The 19,866-nt window shown below is 32.4% G+C and overlaps 3 protein-coding genes across 3 annotated transcripts; 2 read left to right on the forward strand and 1 right to left on the reverse strand.

The window, feature by feature from the left end:
* Nucleotides 1-5,928: 5,928 nt before the first annotated feature.
* Nucleotides 5,929-7,292, forward strand: LOC126661990 (F-box protein At5g07610-like). Its single transcript, XM_050355876.2, has one exon. It carries the CDS (start codon nt 5,958-5,960, stop codon nt 7,284-7,286), a length of 1,329 nt encoding a protein of 442 aa, XP_050211833.1. The 5' UTR covers nt 5,929-5,957; the 3' UTR covers nt 7,287-7,292.
* A 1,771-nt stretch (nt 7,293-9,063) lies between these two features.
* On the forward strand, nt 9,064-12,170 carry LOC126660722 (V-type proton ATPase subunit G 1). Its single transcript, XM_050354371.2, has 4 exons — nt 9,064-9,170; nt 10,638-10,762; nt 11,040-11,140; nt 11,768-12,170. The coding sequence occupies exons 2-4, from the start codon at nt 10,675-10,677 to the stop codon at nt 11,909-11,911; spliced, it is 333 nt and encodes a 110-aa protein (XP_050210328.1). The 5' UTR covers nt 9,064-9,170; nt 10,638-10,674; the 3' UTR covers nt 11,912-12,170.
* Nucleotides 12,171-12,334: 164 nt separating this feature from the next.
* Nucleotides 12,335-18,486, reverse strand: LOC126661991 (uncharacterized). The gene is made up of 11 exons (XM_050355877.2): nt 18,252-18,486; nt 18,095-18,117; nt 17,836-18,018; nt 16,001-16,236; nt 15,551-15,791; nt 14,791-15,187; nt 14,053-14,190; nt 13,791-13,950; nt 13,292-13,445; nt 12,913-13,053; nt 12,335-12,769 (listed from the first exon to the last, which is right to left on the reverse strand). Exons 1-11 carry the CDS (start codon nt 18,484-18,486, stop codon nt 12,572-12,574), a joined length of 2,106 nt encoding a protein of 701 aa, XP_050211834.1. The 3' UTR covers nt 12,335-12,571.
* Nucleotides 18,487-19,866: the final 1,380 nt, after the last annotated feature.

Consider the following 19,866-nt stretch of genomic DNA (forward strand, 5'->3'; position numbering starts at 1 on the left):
GACTGCACACTCCTAAATTCATCTAATTACTCTTTATTTGATAAATGCAATAATTCTGTAACAAATAAAGCAGTCATTTTGTTCCATAAATATATGCAAAAAAATTTATTTTGGTATTTCAAATTATAGGAAAACTTGTTTTTTTATTTTTTTGATAAAATGATGATTTATAAAGCACAACTATAAAAAGTGGAAGGCAAAAGATCCAAAACCGGATTAATCAAACTGTTCCAACAAAGAGTCTATACATCTGAATACACCATTTCCATTAAAAGGGAATTGAGGGAGAAAAGAAGTATAGAAGCAAACCGCCTTATAAATGCTATAGTAAGCCAAAGGCTCAATAGATCTCGAAACATTGTTAAATAGTATGTTATTAAGATCGCATATTAGGAACCTGAAAGGGAAAGCACTATGGGGAGGTCAGTTAATACTGAGTGAGTTTGCAGTTACTAATGATATTATATGAAATAAAATCGCATATTCATAAAACAGTTATAAACATAGTCCAAAATCCGATCGAAATCCTAATCACAAAACGTATCACAACTATTTATGCTATATCCAATTTATATCAAATCCTATTCGTATCATATCAAACAGAATCAATCCATGTGGTACGGTTCTGAGATAATTCCACCGAGTTTAAATTTTCTCATTTTCATGCACGAACTACCACTTTTTCTCAAATTCATGCACGGTGATGAGGTGGCACTTATTCATTGGTGTAAAATGACCTCCACCTCAGCGAATTACACCAATGGAGCCGTGACACCTCAGCACCGTGCATAAATTTGAGAAGAAGTGGTAGTTCATGCATGAAAATGAGAAAATTTAACTGCGTAATTTAAATGAGAAAACGTGTAAAGTTGGTGAATTTTTATGATATTGACCCTTTAATTAAAATAGAAAAATGATACGTTAGTTTTTTGTTGATACTTAGTTGATATTTTCATTTACGAAAAAAACGAACATTTTATATAAAAATAAATTAAAATTAAAATTAAAATACAGATAAATATATTATTTTTCTGTCTCAATCTTATTTACTTTTTAGTTTATTTTACAAATAATATCGTTTTTTCCGCTAATGATAAAAATCAACCATATAACAGCTGAAGATAAACACAAAATTAATAAAAAGTCAACGCAATATTAACATAAAATCAACATGTATACTATATTTGTCGCTAAATTAATTAAAATTTCAACAGAAGTATAATACAAATTCAAATTTATAAACAAAGGGCATTATATATTAATAAAATAAAATTAGTCAAAATTTGCCTCCTTTTGGAGCAGATTCTGGTGGTTGAAGTGTTGAAGAAGCCATTATTTTATAATTATGATACTCCATCCATTCCTTATTAAGTGACGTTCTACATAGAGATTTTTGTTCCAATTTGTATGACGTTCTCTACCACCAATGCACTTTAACGATCCTTTTTTCTATTTTACCCTTATTAATACATGTTACTCTTGAAACAATTCAAAGCTAATAAATGCTTATATGATTTATTGCAAGGACAATATAGTATATTTCATATGCATTAATTACATTTCTTAATTTATATGCACAAAGCTTAAACGTTAATTATTAAGGAATGGATGGAGTAATAAAGTTGATTTTGTTGTTTCTTGTAAGAGATGAGAGAAGTAATTAGCCAAATATTAGGTTTGCTCAACTTGAAGAGAGTGAAAGAAGGGCAACAATAAAAAAGAGTAGCAAATAAGCGAGTGAGTAAGGTTGTTGTTGATGCTGCAGGACTTGAGAAACTCATCGAGTTTGACTAACAGGGGATGCTCAAAACATACACATCAGTAAGTATTATAAGATATAGAACAGAAACCATGTTTATCTTCTTAACATTGGACATTCATTTAATTCTTTTGGTTTGCATTTACACTGCACCCTATTTGAAATAGTGAGATTTATACCATAGTTCATTGATTCTTTCATTTGCATTTACATTAACCAACTTAGTCAAGTGTAGACAAGAAATCTCCAATAATTGGAATTTTTAACTTGGTAGAGTTGGAAATTCTATGTTGATTAGTCGGTGAGTTTACATAACAAACTGCTGGTAATATCATTGAGCAAGGCTATCTAACCACCGATTGTGAAACGTACGAGCTAGCCAGAATTTCCATTACCACCAAAAGTAGACTCGGGGAAATCGGTAACACTGAGATGGCTGATATCGCCCCAGGTTGAGAGTACAGTTGTCATTCCCATCAATCTGAAAAATATTGATGGATGCATTCTTAATCTTACTAGGTGATTCTTATTTTGGAGCTGCATACTTGTGAAGTGCTCTCACTACTCCACCATGAGTTACTATTACCACTCTTTATCCTGAAATTCAATTTGAAGACTAACTAATCAGAAAATGACGTAGCGGATTTGTTATCTCATAAGTTGATTGAGGAATTCTAAATGAACATCTTGTATAAGTGGTTTTTTTATAGGAGTTTTAAAGTGGATTGTATATGAGTAAGGATATGATTATGTGTGCCAATGGCAGACATTATCTATCCCAAATGGAATGATATAAGTAAATGACTCTTCCAGCAAAAGTTTAGTAAGCAAATTTGTGTTAAAAAATGAAGCACTCACGGTATAAGACTTGAATTGTATATTCCAAACTTGCACCTTTATGGTTCCTTCCGATTTTCTGCAATGAGATTTTGCAGTGGTTATAAACTTGACCCAAACTTTCTCCGCCTCCCTGTATGTTACAGCTCAATGAAGCAAATGAAATCTCTATCGGATGTAAAACCCATCAAATTTGTAGAGAAATTCAGATATATAAACAACTTGACAATATAGATCAATAAAATAGAATTAGTCAATAGCATGAAGAAAAAATACCAGTCAATTCAAACAAGCGGCGTTCTGTACACCCGAGAAAATGACGCTACTGGATGTTTTTCATTATGCTCTTAATTGAAGTGTGGAGGCAGCATAATGGCCAGCACCGGCCTTAGAAGATATGAGGCCCTAGGCGATAGTTTTAAGACTCCTTACAAGAATGTCAAATTTCATCAAATTGTTCTAAAAAATACGCTCGTTTTAGTTTTTTTTCACAAAAAACTGCTCTCTTTTCATTTAATTTTTTTACAAAGATATACTTTTATTCAATTATTGGTAGATTTTAGTAGATCGTTGGTAGATTTTTGTTAAAAAAATTCTGAATATTTAAAAAATGTATTTTTGTAAAAATAAAATAAAAAAAACATCTTTTGTGTAATATTTTTTGTGCACTAGAACTATCGTGAGGTGAAGGCAGAAAGTGAAGCAGATCGGCGGTGGCAACAGAACAATGGTGAAGCGGAATGGGGCGGAAACAAACGGTGACGAAGTGGAACGGTGGCGGCGGTGTAAGTGATTTGTAGGAGCTTGAACAGGCGCATGTGCTACAGTAGCAGTTCTCGGAGTAGGTGCCGCTGACGGTGACTTAGACGGTGAAGAAAGAGTCGGTCGGTTCAAAAAATCACGGAGAAGAAAGAAACCTATCGATGTTCTGCATTCTCCGATGTCGCTTCCGTTTTGCCTCATTATCGTTTAGCTGCTGCCGCCGTTCCATCTTCACCATGCCGCCGGTGCTGCTACTGTTTCGTCTTCCCCATCGTGGAAAAGAGAGAAGAAACAACAGAAGATGAGAGAAAACAGATAAAACCGTAGAAAAGAGAAGAATATAAAAATTAGGTCTAAAAAAGAAAATTAAATCGGTGATGAATATAGAGAATTAGATGGTGCAGTATAAAAGTAAATGTTTAAGAAAAAACCGTCAAACGTATAAAAAGCTTTAACTTAATACCTTAAAAATACAGGTATTACACTGCCGTCAAGGACTTTCAAGTTGTACTTGCCCCAAGGAATTTTTTTAAATTTTCATCTCCTTGATAGCTGAAAATTCTAAAAAAGAAAGCTTCGTGGGGGAAAGAGATATTTGCAGATATGTTTTTTTTTTGGCTAAATGTCGTAAAAAGGCCAAACCTTCCATAAAAATTTTATAAAAGTCATGACCTTTCAATTTTGTCGATTTTGGCCAAAAACAGATTATTTGGTTTCAATTGTGGCCAACTCTCAATTTGATTTCAATTTGCCTATGTGACGCCTACATGGCATGCACATATATTAAAAGGTCAGGACTTTTATGAAACCAAATAATCCATTTTTGGCCAAAATCGACAAAATTGAAAGGTCAGGACTTTTGTGAAACCAAATAATCAGTTTTTGGCCAAAATCGACAAAATTAAATTGGTGTTTTTACGATATTTGTAAAAATTTATAATCAGTTTTTGGCTTTTTTTTGTGAAAAATTTTGTGTTTTTACGATATTTGGCTTTTTTTTTAACAAAAAGTTAGATTTAGGAATTCTCCAAAAAGTAAAGCATATATTTTAGATCGTTTGTAATGTAATACATGAATTTGATAAATTATTAAAAATGAGTGTGTATATTAGCAAAGGTTTTGATTTATAATTAATTTTAGTTATGCTAAAAAAGATAAATTATTATAATAATTATTAAAATGGTTACTTAAAGAGAAAATTAAAGAACAAAAATTTCTGCTGTACAGTATGTGGCAGCCTCTTAGAGGTTGCCATATTCCTCTCCTTTATTTTTCTTTAATTGGTTAGTTTACAATTTTACTATTTTAGTAGTGGTCATACACTAGTTTTGATACCATTTTGTTTTTCTAATGATAAACATGGACTTTTATAAAAGAAGTTGTATATTGTTATAAAACAGTAATTTGATTCTAAAATCCAATATCATATTTTCATTGTTCCATCTTTTTTTTTTTTGTGAAAGTTGCTCCACCATTTATTAACTACTAAAAATTCTATAATCTTTTTTTTTTTTGAGAAAATTGCTCCACCATTTATTAACTACATTCAAAATCAGCCAACATCATTTAGTTTTTGATAATCAAAGAATAATAGTTGCAAGCCAATCAAGTGCTAATTTTTTTAGAGATTTATGGGATTGTGTTTTGGTTTGGTGTTGATAATTAAACTTAAAAAATGGATAATAAAATTACAAAATATATAGCAACATCATCATAATAGAATTTAACACAAAACTGCCAAAGGATGATGGTTTCTTGTCTGATTTATGAGCAAAAAGATTAATGATACGGTCTTCTTATTGACTATAAAACAGTGCATTTTAAAACAAAGTATGGAGATTATTAAGAAAAACAACACAACTTTGATCAAAATAAAAATAAAAATCTAGGTTTTACAAAGATTAAGTTTTTGGATATCGGTTTTGAATTTTATGAAATTTAACACAGAGAAATAAAGGAATCGACTGTAAATAAAATTTAAATACAATTTAAGCTTTTTATTTTTTTGTACAGTACTTAAAATATTTATACATAGATTGGTACACACAAAAAATACAATTACTAAATTGATAATTAACCAGTATTAAAATGTCTAATCAAACAATGGGAGAAAAAGAAAGGAGATATATAAATATGATAACCTCTTAGAAGCTGCCACATACTTATACAGCAGGAAATTTTTGTTCAAAATTAAATTGATAAAATATATATTGAAATTATTATTTAAAATATAAATTAAACCGTAACCTTTTCTGTATAAACTGTTGCTTAAAATTTTAATCAAACTATTGCAAAAAGAGTTACAATTAAAACTAAAAGTATTTATAGTTATACGCTACTAATTAGCGATTTTAATGGAAGGTAAAATGAGATAAGTTCATATTATTTCTCGGCTTGCTTGTGCAAACCAACAGAGCCGTAATTGTTTTTAAATGTAATGACTTAATCAGTTAAAATATATGCTTAGAATTCTAATAGAAGTGGAACTGTAAATAGCAGAGTCATGATTGTTTTGATAAATCATGACTTAATTAGCGACTTATATTATAATCCTTTACATATTCTAACAATTGTGTAAAACTTCTTGTATCGCTAAATTATGATCAATTTTTTCAAAACCCTAATTGCTGAGATCGCCTACGCCACTAACATGAAAATCAGACCTAATTTGTCAGCTTCTAAGGTAGCTGAAATTGAAGAGCTTCTGATTGAAATCCTCTTACGAGTACCACCAAAAGCCATGCTGAAATCGAAGCGCGTATCGAAACAATGGCAATCTATAATATCCGACTCGAAATTCTGTCTTTCGTATGCTCGTTTTCGCCCTAAAGTTTCCCTTCTGCTGAAGGAAGAGGGTGAGAGATCGAAAGTTCAAGTTATCTCTCTAAATCGGCCGATAAGAATGGAGAATAACGTCGTGGTTAAAGATTTTATCGCATTTAATGGTCATCATACTGACATTATACAATCTTGTAAAGGGTTGCTTCTTTGCAAATCTTCCTTACTTTTATTGGATCCCCGTAGGGATGATTCTACATTCGACGGTCATCTTCGTTGCTTTGCATATTGTGTTTGTAATCCGACTACGGGACAGTTTAGAAGAATCGTTTGCCCTAGTTCGCTATCACCACCTTCGTCACCAAACCCTTATTTAATTAGATATACTCACGCTCTATTCAGTGTAAGTTTAGTGTTTAATCCTCAAGTATCAAATCATTACAAGGTTGTCTTTATTTTTGATTGGGATGCACCAAAAGAATACGCAAATATATACCCAGCTCATTATGGGATTGAAATTTTTATATATTCATCAGAAACTCAATCTTGGAGTTGGCAAAGAAGAGATGAACTAGACTATGGAAGAACTTCGTCGATGGTGAAGAACAATGGTCCTTTTTGTTGCAATGGTGTAATTCATTGGTTCAGATACGATTCATCATACAGAACTGGATTTGTGCTACGTTTCGATCCTTATACGATGGTTTTCGAGACGATAGATTTTCCTTATAGTTTTTATTTCTTTGGCTTTGCAGAGTACCGCGGAAATTTGCAGATGATAACTCGCGAGTTTGATCGTACTAGTTTGGAATTTATTGTTTGGGAAGTATCATTAGACTATTCTAAATTTTATAAACGGTATTGTATCGATCTTGAATCAATTAGACGAGTTCATCCAAGTTGGAATATCTCACCATTGAGCATATTTTACATTATTTGTGGGGAAAATATAAAAGACACAGAGTTTGTGATATCAGTGGAAAATATGGCAGTAATTTATAATCACTCTGATAGAACATACAGAGTGATTAGTGAGATAGAGAGAACACCTCAAAATCAAAGATATTATTCAAATATTTCACAGTGTCGTCGTCCTTTGGCTTGTTACTATAAGGCATTTGAGTATTTAGAAAGCTATTGCTGTGTTTAGTTCATATACTGAAGTTTTGTATCAATTATTTTCCTTTTAATTTGTATTTTTATATGTTTATTTTATTTTTATTTCAGACAATTCTATTTTATGAAATTCAATATTAGCTTACTTTTCCTTCTGTTATTATTATTATTTTGACAAAAGTAGAATCTAATTATGTTAGTACTTAGTAGTTAAACTTTTATTTCTTTTAAATTGGCCTTAAGGTTTAAACACTAGTTCTACTGAAACTCGAAATCAAAACTTCTGAAATGCAATATTGGAGCGTCTTAGCCACTTGGCCTAGGCCTCACTGGCTACTTCTATTGTTATCACTTAACGAAATACAGGTTTTACCGATGAAATGAGAGTGATGGTTGCTAAATATGGCATTTTATCGATATGTTGTAAATTTTGAAGGAATATAAAGGCGGTAAATACTGTCTCAAAGAAGGAAACGTTCCTTAATCAAATACGCTCCGTAAAAATATTTATAATAATCTTCAAATTTGGCAGTTGTTATAGTTATGCTGGTAACAACCTGCTCAATATAATGTCCTTGGTCATAATCTTATGGTGGCACAAAAATGTTATTCTAGCCCTTTGTTTTACATTCTTCTTTGGATCCATTGAAGCTCTCTCTACTTCTCAGGCGGTCTCATTGATATTTCTTGCTGTAGAGCAATGCAAGCCAACCCGTACCGTATTTTTAATCGGAGAGTGGATGTAAAAGCTGTTAGAATTTGTTTATAGGCTAAACAATTAATAAAACATTGAGTTTAAAAGGTGGCTAATATATTTGAGTGGTACGCCATTTAGACCATTATTCTCGTGCCATGTCAGCATAAAATTACCAAAATTTAAAGCAATATAAAAAATTGCAAAAATTTAAATAAAATTAACCTCAAAACGCAGATAAATTACTAAGACGCTTTTTTACTTTAAGCGAGTTTGCAGGTTCAAACTATATTTATGTATGTAATTTGGTATTAGAATTCCCCGCAAAAGACTTACACGATTTAAAGGTAGATTAGTCTTATCCCGATCATTTATCAAAAAAAAGATAGATTAGTCTGAATGTGGAAAATTTCAAAATTATTTAATAACTGAGACTCATTTAAATAATTTCATAAATCTTGTATCCAAAAATGTGAGAGAATAACTGAAAATAAAATTGTAATTTTATCTTGTAAATGAACCTAAAATTTTACACATTTTGGTGTGTTTGAGATGCCAAAAATAAAAAATCATTTGTCAAAAGGTCTCATTGGAAACGCCAAATCTATTTTAAGACTCTTGTATTTTATATTTTTATTTATCTAGTCATTTTTTAAAGTTTTACCTTTATCTATCCTCTGAATTTCTAAGTCCTTTTTTGGATGAAAAAGAAGTGTGCACTACACTCGCTGTAAAACGCGCGTGAGACCAAATTTAAAGGGGGGTCAAATAAATAAAAATTTAAAAGTACAAGAACTAGATAAATAAAGATGTAAAAATATAGGGACCTATTGAATAATAAACTTAACCTATTACCTCAAATTCATTTAATTATTTTCCCATGTGATAACGATAACGACACCTGAACACACACGTGGTGATTCCGTCCAAAGAAGAGTCTATTAAATAAAAGTTTGTGAAGTACAGGAAGTCGATGAATAAAAAAGTTTAGAAAAGAACCAGATAAACAAAAAGATGAAAATACAGGGGCCTGAAGATGAATTTAGCCAAAAAAATAGAAGGGTATTATGGTAATTCAAGGTAGTTTATTACTGGACACAATTACCGTTTAGCTGTTCGCAATAATAATAAGAAGGTGTTTGGTTAAGACGAAAGTTGATTCTCTAACACAAATCACAAACTCACAGCACAACACAACACAACACGACCAGACCGCTTCTTCGGGTAAGTTCAATCTCTCTCCATTCATGTCTCTAAATTTTCTGCTACATCTCTGCTTTTTTAGATCACTCTACTTGCAATACCTAGATCTTTTTTGTTGTTTTTTCTGTGTATAGATTTTTTAAGGTTTCTGTTAAAACTTGTGATCTTTAGTTTCTGAATTAATAAGATAAATCCGTACCTGAATTATGAAGTTATGGTCGGCAATATCTTGTGGGTATGATCTGATTTGATGGATTACTGTTGTTGGAATTGATGGGTTCATTCATGTGGTTTTGCTGGTTCTACGTTGGGTTTTTTCAATTTGATTCTTGATGTGTGGATTCTTGTTTTGGAAGCGTAATGTTGGGTTTGACCAGTGATATTTGTTAATTGATGTGCATCTGATGATGGGTGGTCATCAAAATCTTTGCTGATGTGAGTGTATTAGGAATAGCTTATTGAATTTCTTGAGCTATTTTAGGATTTTCTTGAGTCTTAACGGGATCGGTTTCTTGTGTTTTGATCTTTGAATTTTGCTTTAATATGAATTTCTTTAGTTTTTGCTTTTTCAATGCTGTGATTATGTTTCTTTAGTTGGATTTTTCTTTTGATTGTTGACATTTTATTTCTTGGATGTCTGGAATTTTTATTCGATTCTCGATAATCTAGCTTTCAGATTTTATAGGAAGGACTAATTTGTTAAATACTATTGTGCCAATGTGATGTGAAGTCATTCTTTCATGAGCATCTCTTTTTTTCAAATTACACGATGATATTGATTTTTAATCTTGTGCTTTGATTTTTTATTTTTTCGGGTACTTCTGTGTTGCTATTGCTCAAAGACATAATCTTTTAGCATACATGCATTCCTCAAGTAGAAGTTATTGATTTTTTACTGTGCTTTGATTTTTCGTTATTTGGGTACTTCTGTGTAGCTATTAAGGAAATTATAACCGAAAGACATAACCGCTTAGCATATGTGAATTCCTCAAGTAGACGATATTAGTTTTTAATATTGCGCTTTGATTTCTCGTTATTTGGGTGCTTCTGTGTAGCTAATAAGGAAATTATAACTCAAAGACATAACCTTTTAGCATATGTCCATTCCTCAAGCAGCGGTTGCTTTAGATCAGGGATTGTCCACTTGGCCACATCTTAAAATTTGGTGTTATTAAGTGCCTTACTACACGTTCTTTTGGTTATCTTACTAAACACAAAATCAAATGCTTGTTAATAAGGTTTTTTCAGTTTGTTTGATGTAAATGTTTTGATGATATGCGTAAAAACAATTTCTATAAAAAGGATGGCATTTAGTTGGCAACTCCTGCTTCTTTCTAGACTCTCGAAATTGAAGTTTTCTGCAAATGTTTGTGATTGTGTTTCTGATAATGTATATTGAATTCAATCCTTCCACAAAATATTCAATTACCTTCTGGAATATCTATTTTATTTATATATTGTTTAATCTTATTTTCATCCAAATTACAGTTAAATTATATATCATCCATTTGCATTTCCTGGAAGAATGGATTCCAGCAGAGGTCAGAATGGAATTCAACTCCTGCTAGCTGCTGAACAGGAAGCTCAGCATATTGTCAATGCTTCAAGAAATGGTGAGCATTAGCTTTCTGAGCCTTATCAGTGTCATCTGCTTTTTAATATATAATGTATACTACGCAAAGCATGGCTTGACTACAAAATTTAGTTTCGGTTCTTCTGACAAAAAAATTATAATGACAATTTAAAATTTATATTTTTAATAGAGATGAATTTTGACAAAAGCAGTTATTGCTTTGATTTTGATGTTTTAGAAGATTTATCTTTCCCCATCTTTTAGTTTATGGAGATATTGAATTTAATTTTGTTTTTTTATTTCTTTTCTCCTCGTAGCAAAACTGGCTAGATTGAAGCAAGCCAAGGAAGAGGCTGAGAAGGATATTGCTGCATTTCGTGCTCACGTGGAAGCTGAGTTTCAGAGAAAGGTTGCAGAGGTTAGTATGTGGACATACTAATATGTTCATGTCATACTTTCATACACTTATTTAAAAATATTAATGAACTAAACACTAAGCTGATACTTGACTTTGAAAATAGATATGAGCTAAGTAGCATGGACACTAAATTCAATCTTTTTCCACTTCGAAAATGTGTGAGAAACTTAATTTTTCGGACAGCAGTTCCTTTTTAACACAAGAGACCTTAAATAATATTGTTTCGCCATATTCATGTCCATATCCAAGTGTTCCGTTTCCTCGCATCCGTGTCTGTGCTACATAGGATTTATAAAGTGCAATGACATAATCTACACTTGTTAGCTACAAGCATCTACGTGATACACTGGAGCATGTTCTATGATCAGCTCTGGATGATCCCATATGCCATTTTCTTTTGACTGTGTTTCAAATATTGAAGCAATTTAAGATATAGCTGTTATTCGACACCATAATGCACAAACACATAGACATAGGTGAGATACTCACGCCATCGTGGAGGATGAGTTGCTTATTTTATAAAAAAAAAAAAAAAACTTAAATAAGATTAACTACTTACCACTTGATTGTAGTATGGTAATGTCTTAGAAAATGTCTTGATCCTACTCATCATGTATTCTTAAACAGAGTAGCGGAGACTCTGGTGCAAATGTGAAGCGGCTGGAAGTAGAAACAAATACGAAGATAGACCACCTCCAGACAGAAGCAGCAAGAATATCACATGATGTGGTAAACATGCTTCTAAAGCATGTGACATCGGTGAAGAATTAGGAACGGGATTTCTCGAGGGGGTAATTGTGTTCAAATGCTCCTTCCGCTTGTACCATTTTGATTTGGATATTGGTGTTCTGGTTTTGTGAGAATGCATGTATTGCAGTTCTTTCTAAATTATTTATGCTATTTATTGCATGATTATGTTTATTTAAGAAATTTGTAATTTGTATTGTTTGATTACTTTGTGAAGTATGAAATAAATTAGCCATCTGTCTAAAAAAACATTCTATATTTAATTACTTCTCATTTCCTTGAACATCACTTTATTCATACTCTTTTTGTAATTCTATTATGAATTTCTCTATTAACATGAATTAGGAAAGTACTTTGTTCAAAGAGATTGTTGAAGATTGTATATAGAAACACTTGTATAATCATATCGTTTTGATGGTTACGTAAAGTCTTAACTACGATTTGTACTTGAAATCAAAGATCATCCTGTATACAATAAAAGCAGCCGAAAACATCCATTAGGTTACACAGAAGACTGTTTGGAATTTTGATTATGGTCTTTTCTTTTGGGGCGAGTTAATTTACAGTTTGAAACCGAGTAATCTTTCTATAAGAATTACTGATGTGGATGCTGGAATATATATAACGCCACAGTTCTGCCGTCCAGTAGTAATAAATATTAATTTTTGGGTATTTGATGTTCGATTAGAGGCGCAGTGCTGAGAAATCCTGAAACATTTGTTCAATAACTACCCTACAAGCAAAGATAGCAATTCCAGCAAGTGCAGGTTTAGCAATCCGCAACACTTTTCGTTGATTAGAGTCATCCCTTTGTTTATCGTACATTGCCCATGCCATTGCTGGTGGAAGAACTCCATACAACATTGTCATGCAATATCCTCCCTGTTCCATGTTCAAACAGGATCAATTTACTTCTTTCGTAGCTTATAAAAGCGATCTTAATTATATGCATATGTAATTGAAGGTTTGGGTTTTTTTTGCCATTAGGCCTTGAAAATATGATGCTATCTGAATGTTGAACTTACAGCAATATCTGTAGCAGTAGAAAAGGCATGAGGAACTATGGATGAGACGATCGATGTTGGAGCAATCACTAATGCCATTGCTGTTAACCTTATTTTGTTCCGTTCCCACCAGCTTTTCAGCCCGAATTCCTCATCTTCCTCCTGCAACACAAATTTTCATCTAGTTTTTAAAGCAGAACCCTAGGTTAGGTACTTGCTTGAAGCGGAAGCAGTGAACTGGAAAAGAACTCTGACAGGAAAGGACAACAGGCAAAGGACGGATGACATAAAAGAACTCTGACTGGAGAATGGGGCGACCATCCACCCCTTGCATCCCCCTCCTCCGCCTTGAGGGGCGGAATTAGAAGGAGAGCATGCAGACTAAATAAGTAATCAATACCTGTAATATGTTTTCAGTAGATTTCTGCCATGAAATATTCTTGAGTTGCTCCTTGAAGAACTCAGAGAAGCCTAACAGAGTACCAATTATTGAGGTTCCTACTGCAAGAAGTGAGAATGCCTCTACCATGTAAGAGATCCCACTCCATCTCACACTAAAACAACAATTTCCATATTCTTCAGAACACTTTCAGAATCCAATAAAAAATATTTATTCATAATTATCATTCGTTTGCCAAATATAACAATGACCTTTAAACTTTGCCAAACGCAACTCGTTGGAAGATGTTGTGGCGCAAATCGCAGTACATTCATGTGTGCAAAACTTACACTATTTGGAATATACAATATTGCGATATAACATCTCCAAACCAGGCATGCATATATGTCTTTGGCCGAAAAAAATATTGAACGAAACTAGCAAATTTTAAAAATCGTGATATATATGACAAACGGGCAACAATTGTATAGATATATTCATTCTGCCAACAAAATATTACCTCATCAATAGCTCTACAGGATCAACAAGTTGATGAGACTGATCAGAAAGAGCAAGGGCAATTGCATCCCATATCAGTAATGCAAGCAACGGAACGAGGCTACCGAGCAGGACTGATGCTCTTAATCGAGCCAGATCACCGCCCAAATATGCACAAAGAACTGCAAAACATTATCATCAACCATCAGAAACCATAAGGCATTTAGTTCTGCAGCTTAAAAGATATTTAAAATTTGAATAATTTCATGTTTATATATATTTACCAGGAGCAAGATCATGATATACCAAAGTAAAGATTATTACAGGAATTGTAGCCGGAACCTTTTCCCAGTTGCTGCTTCCTTCTAATCCGGACCATCCTCCGAATACAACTGCTATAACCTCTATAGCTATAAGCAAACCTGCACATCAATTCCTAGCTTATTAGCATTCATCTAGTTTGTGTCCAATTAGACTTTTTATTCATTCGACTCAAAAGTTCAAACTTTTAAGCGAGACTCCAACTAGTATTGCCAGAAAATTACTCGAGTCGGATATTTCAACAATTTTGTCTACATTTCTAAAAATTCTTCTAAAACTCATAAGTTCTGATATGTTCAAACTATATGAAAGTTTCAAAATGGATACTGAACTATTTTTTGTTACAAAATGGGTACTGAACTATACAAAAGTTACAAAATGGGCACTCTCAGCCACGTGTTCTCCACTGATTGGACGAAAGAAAAAGCCACGTCAGCAAAAAGTGGCTGAGAGTACCCATTTTGTAACGTTTCGCATAGTTCAGTACCCATTTTGTAGCAAAAAAAATTCAGTACCCATTTTGAAACTTTGACATAGTTCAGTACCCTCCTAAGTTTAATACCCACAAATAACCAATCGGCCTAAAAGTTTAAACCATTAGGCTAGGATTAACACAAATTAGTATACAAGAAACTCATTTCATCTTGTATAGCACACAAATTACTCAAAAATCACAAACATAGAATGTAATAAGTACGTACCTATCATGGACGCGGTGAGCCATTGATTGATCTTATCAGTAGCTGAAGTACCACCAACAGAGATCAGCATTGTAAAAAGGGCAGTAAACAAGAAACCGGAGAGTGATTCGGGAAGATTGATGAAATGAAACAGAAGCTCTCCTGATTTAGAACTATATGCAATCATGCTTGTGTAACTCAAGAACACATAGCTCATTGTGGCTACATTTCCTCCCCAGTCTCCTAATGTTTCTTGAGCCATAGTTCTTAATGATATTATATCCAATTCATTTTCGTCTTCGCCTTTGTTTTTCTTCTTCTTTCGCCTCAAACCGACGTTAATTTCGATGAGTAACAGCGCTTCGAGTAAGAGAAATGCCCAGCATAGTATAATTGTTATAGAACTTGGAATAATTCCCTGCAATTTCAAGTGCATTCATGGTTAGTATTAACTCATTTTTAGTTCGCTACGTAGGACTATGAAATATCCATTAAATATGTAACATGTGGCATTATTAAACACCGTAACCAATCAATAGAATACATTTACTTCTAATAATAATAGCATCAAGAAAACATTTAATTATAATAATAATATCATGAATATAATGTGATCTTGATTGATTGATATGACGTTTAATAATGTCAGATGTCACACATTTAATGGATGGTTTATAGTCTTACGTGGCGAATAAGGTCATGTAAGAATTACTTCATAAAAACACATATAATTCTTGAAAAACTTTAATAAATAGAAGACAGAAAACAGGGGGATAATTACAGCAGGAGAAGCTTTTTGAGGAAGGGCAAGAATTCCAGAACCAATACTTGTTCCAATTATAAGAGCCACTGCTCCACCAATTGTTCCTTTTTTCTCACCTACAAATTCCACGTCATCATTCTTTTTTTCCAAAGAATTACCATTCTTTGCCTTTATTGCAAAACCTCTTCCAGTAACAACAAGACACGTCACCTTTTGCTCTCTCTGCTGCCATTTGCACCCACAAGTTTGATTTCCATTGCTGACAAAATATCAGAAAACTAAATGATACTATCAACATTAACATGGATAGCACGGATACAGACACGGAAAACAGTACACTTCTTTAAAAATTAAAGTTCGTGTTCAAAACGCCATATTTACGACACAGACATGTTTACGAAACGAAAAAACGTCAATTGAATAAAGTGTTTGTGCAACTTAGAGAAATCAAAGTGGGCTGGTTCTTACATTTTCTTGTGGCTGAAGTAAAATGTTGCATGGTGACTGCTTCTTGGGCATGGTGGATTGGAAATTTTGGTGTATGAGGAAGAAAATGAAGGCATGCGATGTGTTTTCATTAGAGATAGATAGAGAGAAGAGGAGGTATGAAATAAGTGGACAATAAATGTAAGTTCCCCATGGATCTTGGAAGTGGACCAATGTTGAATGTGATTGGTCGGTTCACAAGATGTTTTGTGACAGTGCTATAGGAGAGGAGGACTATTACAAGATATTTTATTGACATGTTTGAGCCAATGGTAAAGAGATTTTGTCTTTGAACAACATGTTCAACGTTTTTCTATTGGTTAATAATGTTAATTTGGAAAACTGTGACCTAATTCCTTGTATATTGTAAGTTAACACGAGTCTAAGATTTTTGAACAATATATAGTAATAATAATGAATAAAATTTTCCTACAACCTTGGTCGTAGAAAACTCCTACAACCTTGGTTGTAGAAAACTCCTACAATCATTGACATAGTACTTGTTGATTGGCCTCTTTCAATACATTTAATATATCTACAAAGATACATTTTTAGTTCCTATATTTTATAAAAGGGTTAATATCAAAAAAAATCACGAACTTTACACGTTTTTTCATTTTAATCACGAATTTTAAATTTTCTCATTTTCATATACGAACTACCACTTTTTCCCAAATTCATACACGGTGCTGAGATGGCACTCATTCATTGGTGTAAAATGACCTCCACCTCATCGAATTAAATCAATGGAGCCGTGACACCTCAGCGCCGTGCATGAATTTGAGAAAAAGTGGTAGTTCGTGTATGAAAATGAGAAACTTTAAAGTGCATGATTAAAATGAGAAAACGTGTAAAGTTCGTGAATTTTTATGACATTACCCCTTTATAAAACATGTCCACATAATTTATGACTTCTAAAATTGCAAACTCAACAGTATTATTTCCGATTGATAATATTTATCTATATTTTAATTTTTTTAGACAGTAGTGTTGCATATAATAAAATGATAGTTGAAATGAAATTAAAAAAAATAAAACTAACAAAAATTATTAAATTAGTTAATTAAAAATAATTTTTCATAAGTTCATCTACCAAAACATTTTATTATAACTTTTTTAAAATAATACATTATTTTAGATAAACATATATTTCATCCATTTTTATTTTTTAAAATTATGATAAGTTACACTTAAATGATTTTAGATAATTGTTAGAATAGTAAATTAAAATTTAGACTATATTATTATTACTATATGAGTTAATTTTCATTCATGATAAAATGTTAATAAGAATTATAGTTTTAGGAATATTATTTGGAAAAATAAAAAAAAATTATTCTAAATAATTAAAATATAACTTCCAATAAAATATAGGAACTAAAATTATAATTTTGTAGATATATTAAATATATTAAAAGAGGTCAATTAACAAGTGGCATGTCAATGGTTGTAGAATGGAAAATTTTATTCATAATTATATATTCACAACATAACTTCACTATATAAGAGGAGATAGAAAAATACATCTTTTCATTATATATTGCTGGTGCAAACTATTGAAAAATTACTTCAATAAATAGTTTCGTGAACAAATGATCATTTCATCTCCTCATGTTGGTACCAAGTATTAAAAACATCAAATATAGAAAAATCGGACAAACAAAACACAACTTTACCAAACTGGGTCAAAACTTTAATAATAATTTAAAATATAAAGATTGTATTTTAATTTTTTTGTTTGTACCATTCTTCTAATTTTTTTTATTTTTTCCGCGCCACTGCATCTTCTCTCAACACCATCGCAGCTCCCCGCAAACATTGCTCCTCCCCTTCTCCAACGAACGCCAAACTAATCTAATGTCACTCTTCTTTTTGGCCTGAGACGAAGTTAGATGAGTTCGTCTCAGGCCAAGACGGTGTCTTTCGGATCGTTGCCAGTTTGTCTTATCCTTGAAGCAGGTGGTGGTTGGACGGGTGGCTAACGAGTGTGGAGGTGGCAGCTGCAATTGGTGTGGGTGGTCAATTAGATTAATTAGAAGATTTTAAGTGTCATTTTAAAAAAGCATTCTAACATACCATATAACTCCCAATCATTGTCCCTATCATTACAATCAAGCACATCATCACCGAGAAGTTAATTTTTTAAAATTAGACTCCACTTCTTCATACTCTTCAAACACTTTTTGATACAACAAAACAGTACTTAACATGAGATATATTGAATTCCACCTACTTGGGACATCTAAACACAATGAACCCTTACAAACAGTTTCAGTAGACTCTTTACACTCTTTAAACTTACTCAATCTAAGAGGTGAATTTTTAATGTACCTAACTGCCCCTCTAACTTTTTCATATGAAGAACCAGACTCTTTCAAACCATCAGAAACCACAAGATTGAGAATGTGAGCAATACATCTCATATATGCATATTTACATCTAACAGAAGTACACCCCCAAGTCATCATTTTTTCCATATAAAATCTTACGGCAGTAGTATTGTTTTAAACATTATCAAGAGTCACAGTAAAAATATTTTTAAGCCCTCACTCTTGCAAACAGGTTTCCAATTACTTAGATCATAAATACGCACCCTTATGCTTAGAACAAGGGACAAAAGGGACTATATTTTTATAAAGCTTCCAATCATTATCAATGTAATGAGCGGTGATACACATATAGTTAAACCTTTGATTAGAAGTCCAAAGATCACTTGTGAGACTAACTCTTTGTGTACTTGGTTTTAAAATGTTTTTCAGTTTCTCCTCAACAAACATGTTATAACAGTCTTTATTTACAGTAAATCTAGAAGGGATTTTAAATATTTGACAAGCAACATTCATTAGCCTCCTAAAATCTTGTTTCTCAACAAACCTAAAGGGCAATTCATCAGTAATCATTATATAAGCAAGAGCTTGCCTAACTACATCCTGGTCAAACTTTCATGAAGCAACATTGAACATATCAGGACCAGCAACACCAACATTCACAGCAGGTTGAAAAGATAAAAGGGCTTGTCTAGTTTTAAGAGTGTGTGGGTGTTTAGTGCATCTAAGCATATGACTCCTCAAAGTAGATGTGCCATTTTTTGGCATGGTAATTATAGATACCAGCACAGTATTTACACTTTGCTTGTAGAGTCACACCATTCCCATCTCTAATGGATACAAAGTGGTCCCATATCACTTATCTTTGCTATGACTCCTTTCATTTTTTTGGATTTGCTCCCACATTTTCATTTTGACAACACAAGCAGGATCAGGAATAGCTTCCAGATTATCAGCATTCAGTGCAACAGGATCAAGTCTAGCAACTGCTTCCACATCAGCTGCTTCTTGGCCAATTGCAGGCTCAAGTTGGCTAGCTGTTTGGTGAATCACCACCATCTCAGGTTACATCTAAAATACAAACAGGGACAAAATAACCTCAGATAGGCAGCCATTACAAAAAAATTCAAACAGAACTTCATAAAAACAGGGACTACACATAAGTAACAGCGATAGTCATATTACCTTACAGTTTTCCTTTCAAAGCTTCCACCACAGATATTTTGACAAGTAACTTTAAGAAGTTGTTCATGAAAGAATAAACAGATAAGAAGACATTAAATTAGCAAACATACAACAACGATCGTTGAAGCCAGAATGATAATAAACAAATAAACAGCAAACCATAACAAGTTCATTTTGGATTTACCTTTAAATCTGATGTTTTTGGTAAGAAATGCTAGATCTGTAAAAATAAACAACAAAACCTGAAGCAAAAGTTAGATACAATAGATTAATACCTAAAATAATAAGAAAAATTCAAAATAAATTTGAATGGACTGCGTTTACTTTAAGAGTTCA

This window comes from Mercurialis annua, linkage group LG8, assembly GCF_937616625.2.
Source record: "Mercurialis annua linkage group LG8, ddMerAnnu1.2, whole genome shotgun sequence".
Classification (NCBI taxonomy): Eukaryota; Viridiplantae; Streptophyta; class Magnoliopsida; order Malpighiales; family Euphorbiaceae; genus Mercurialis; species Mercurialis annua.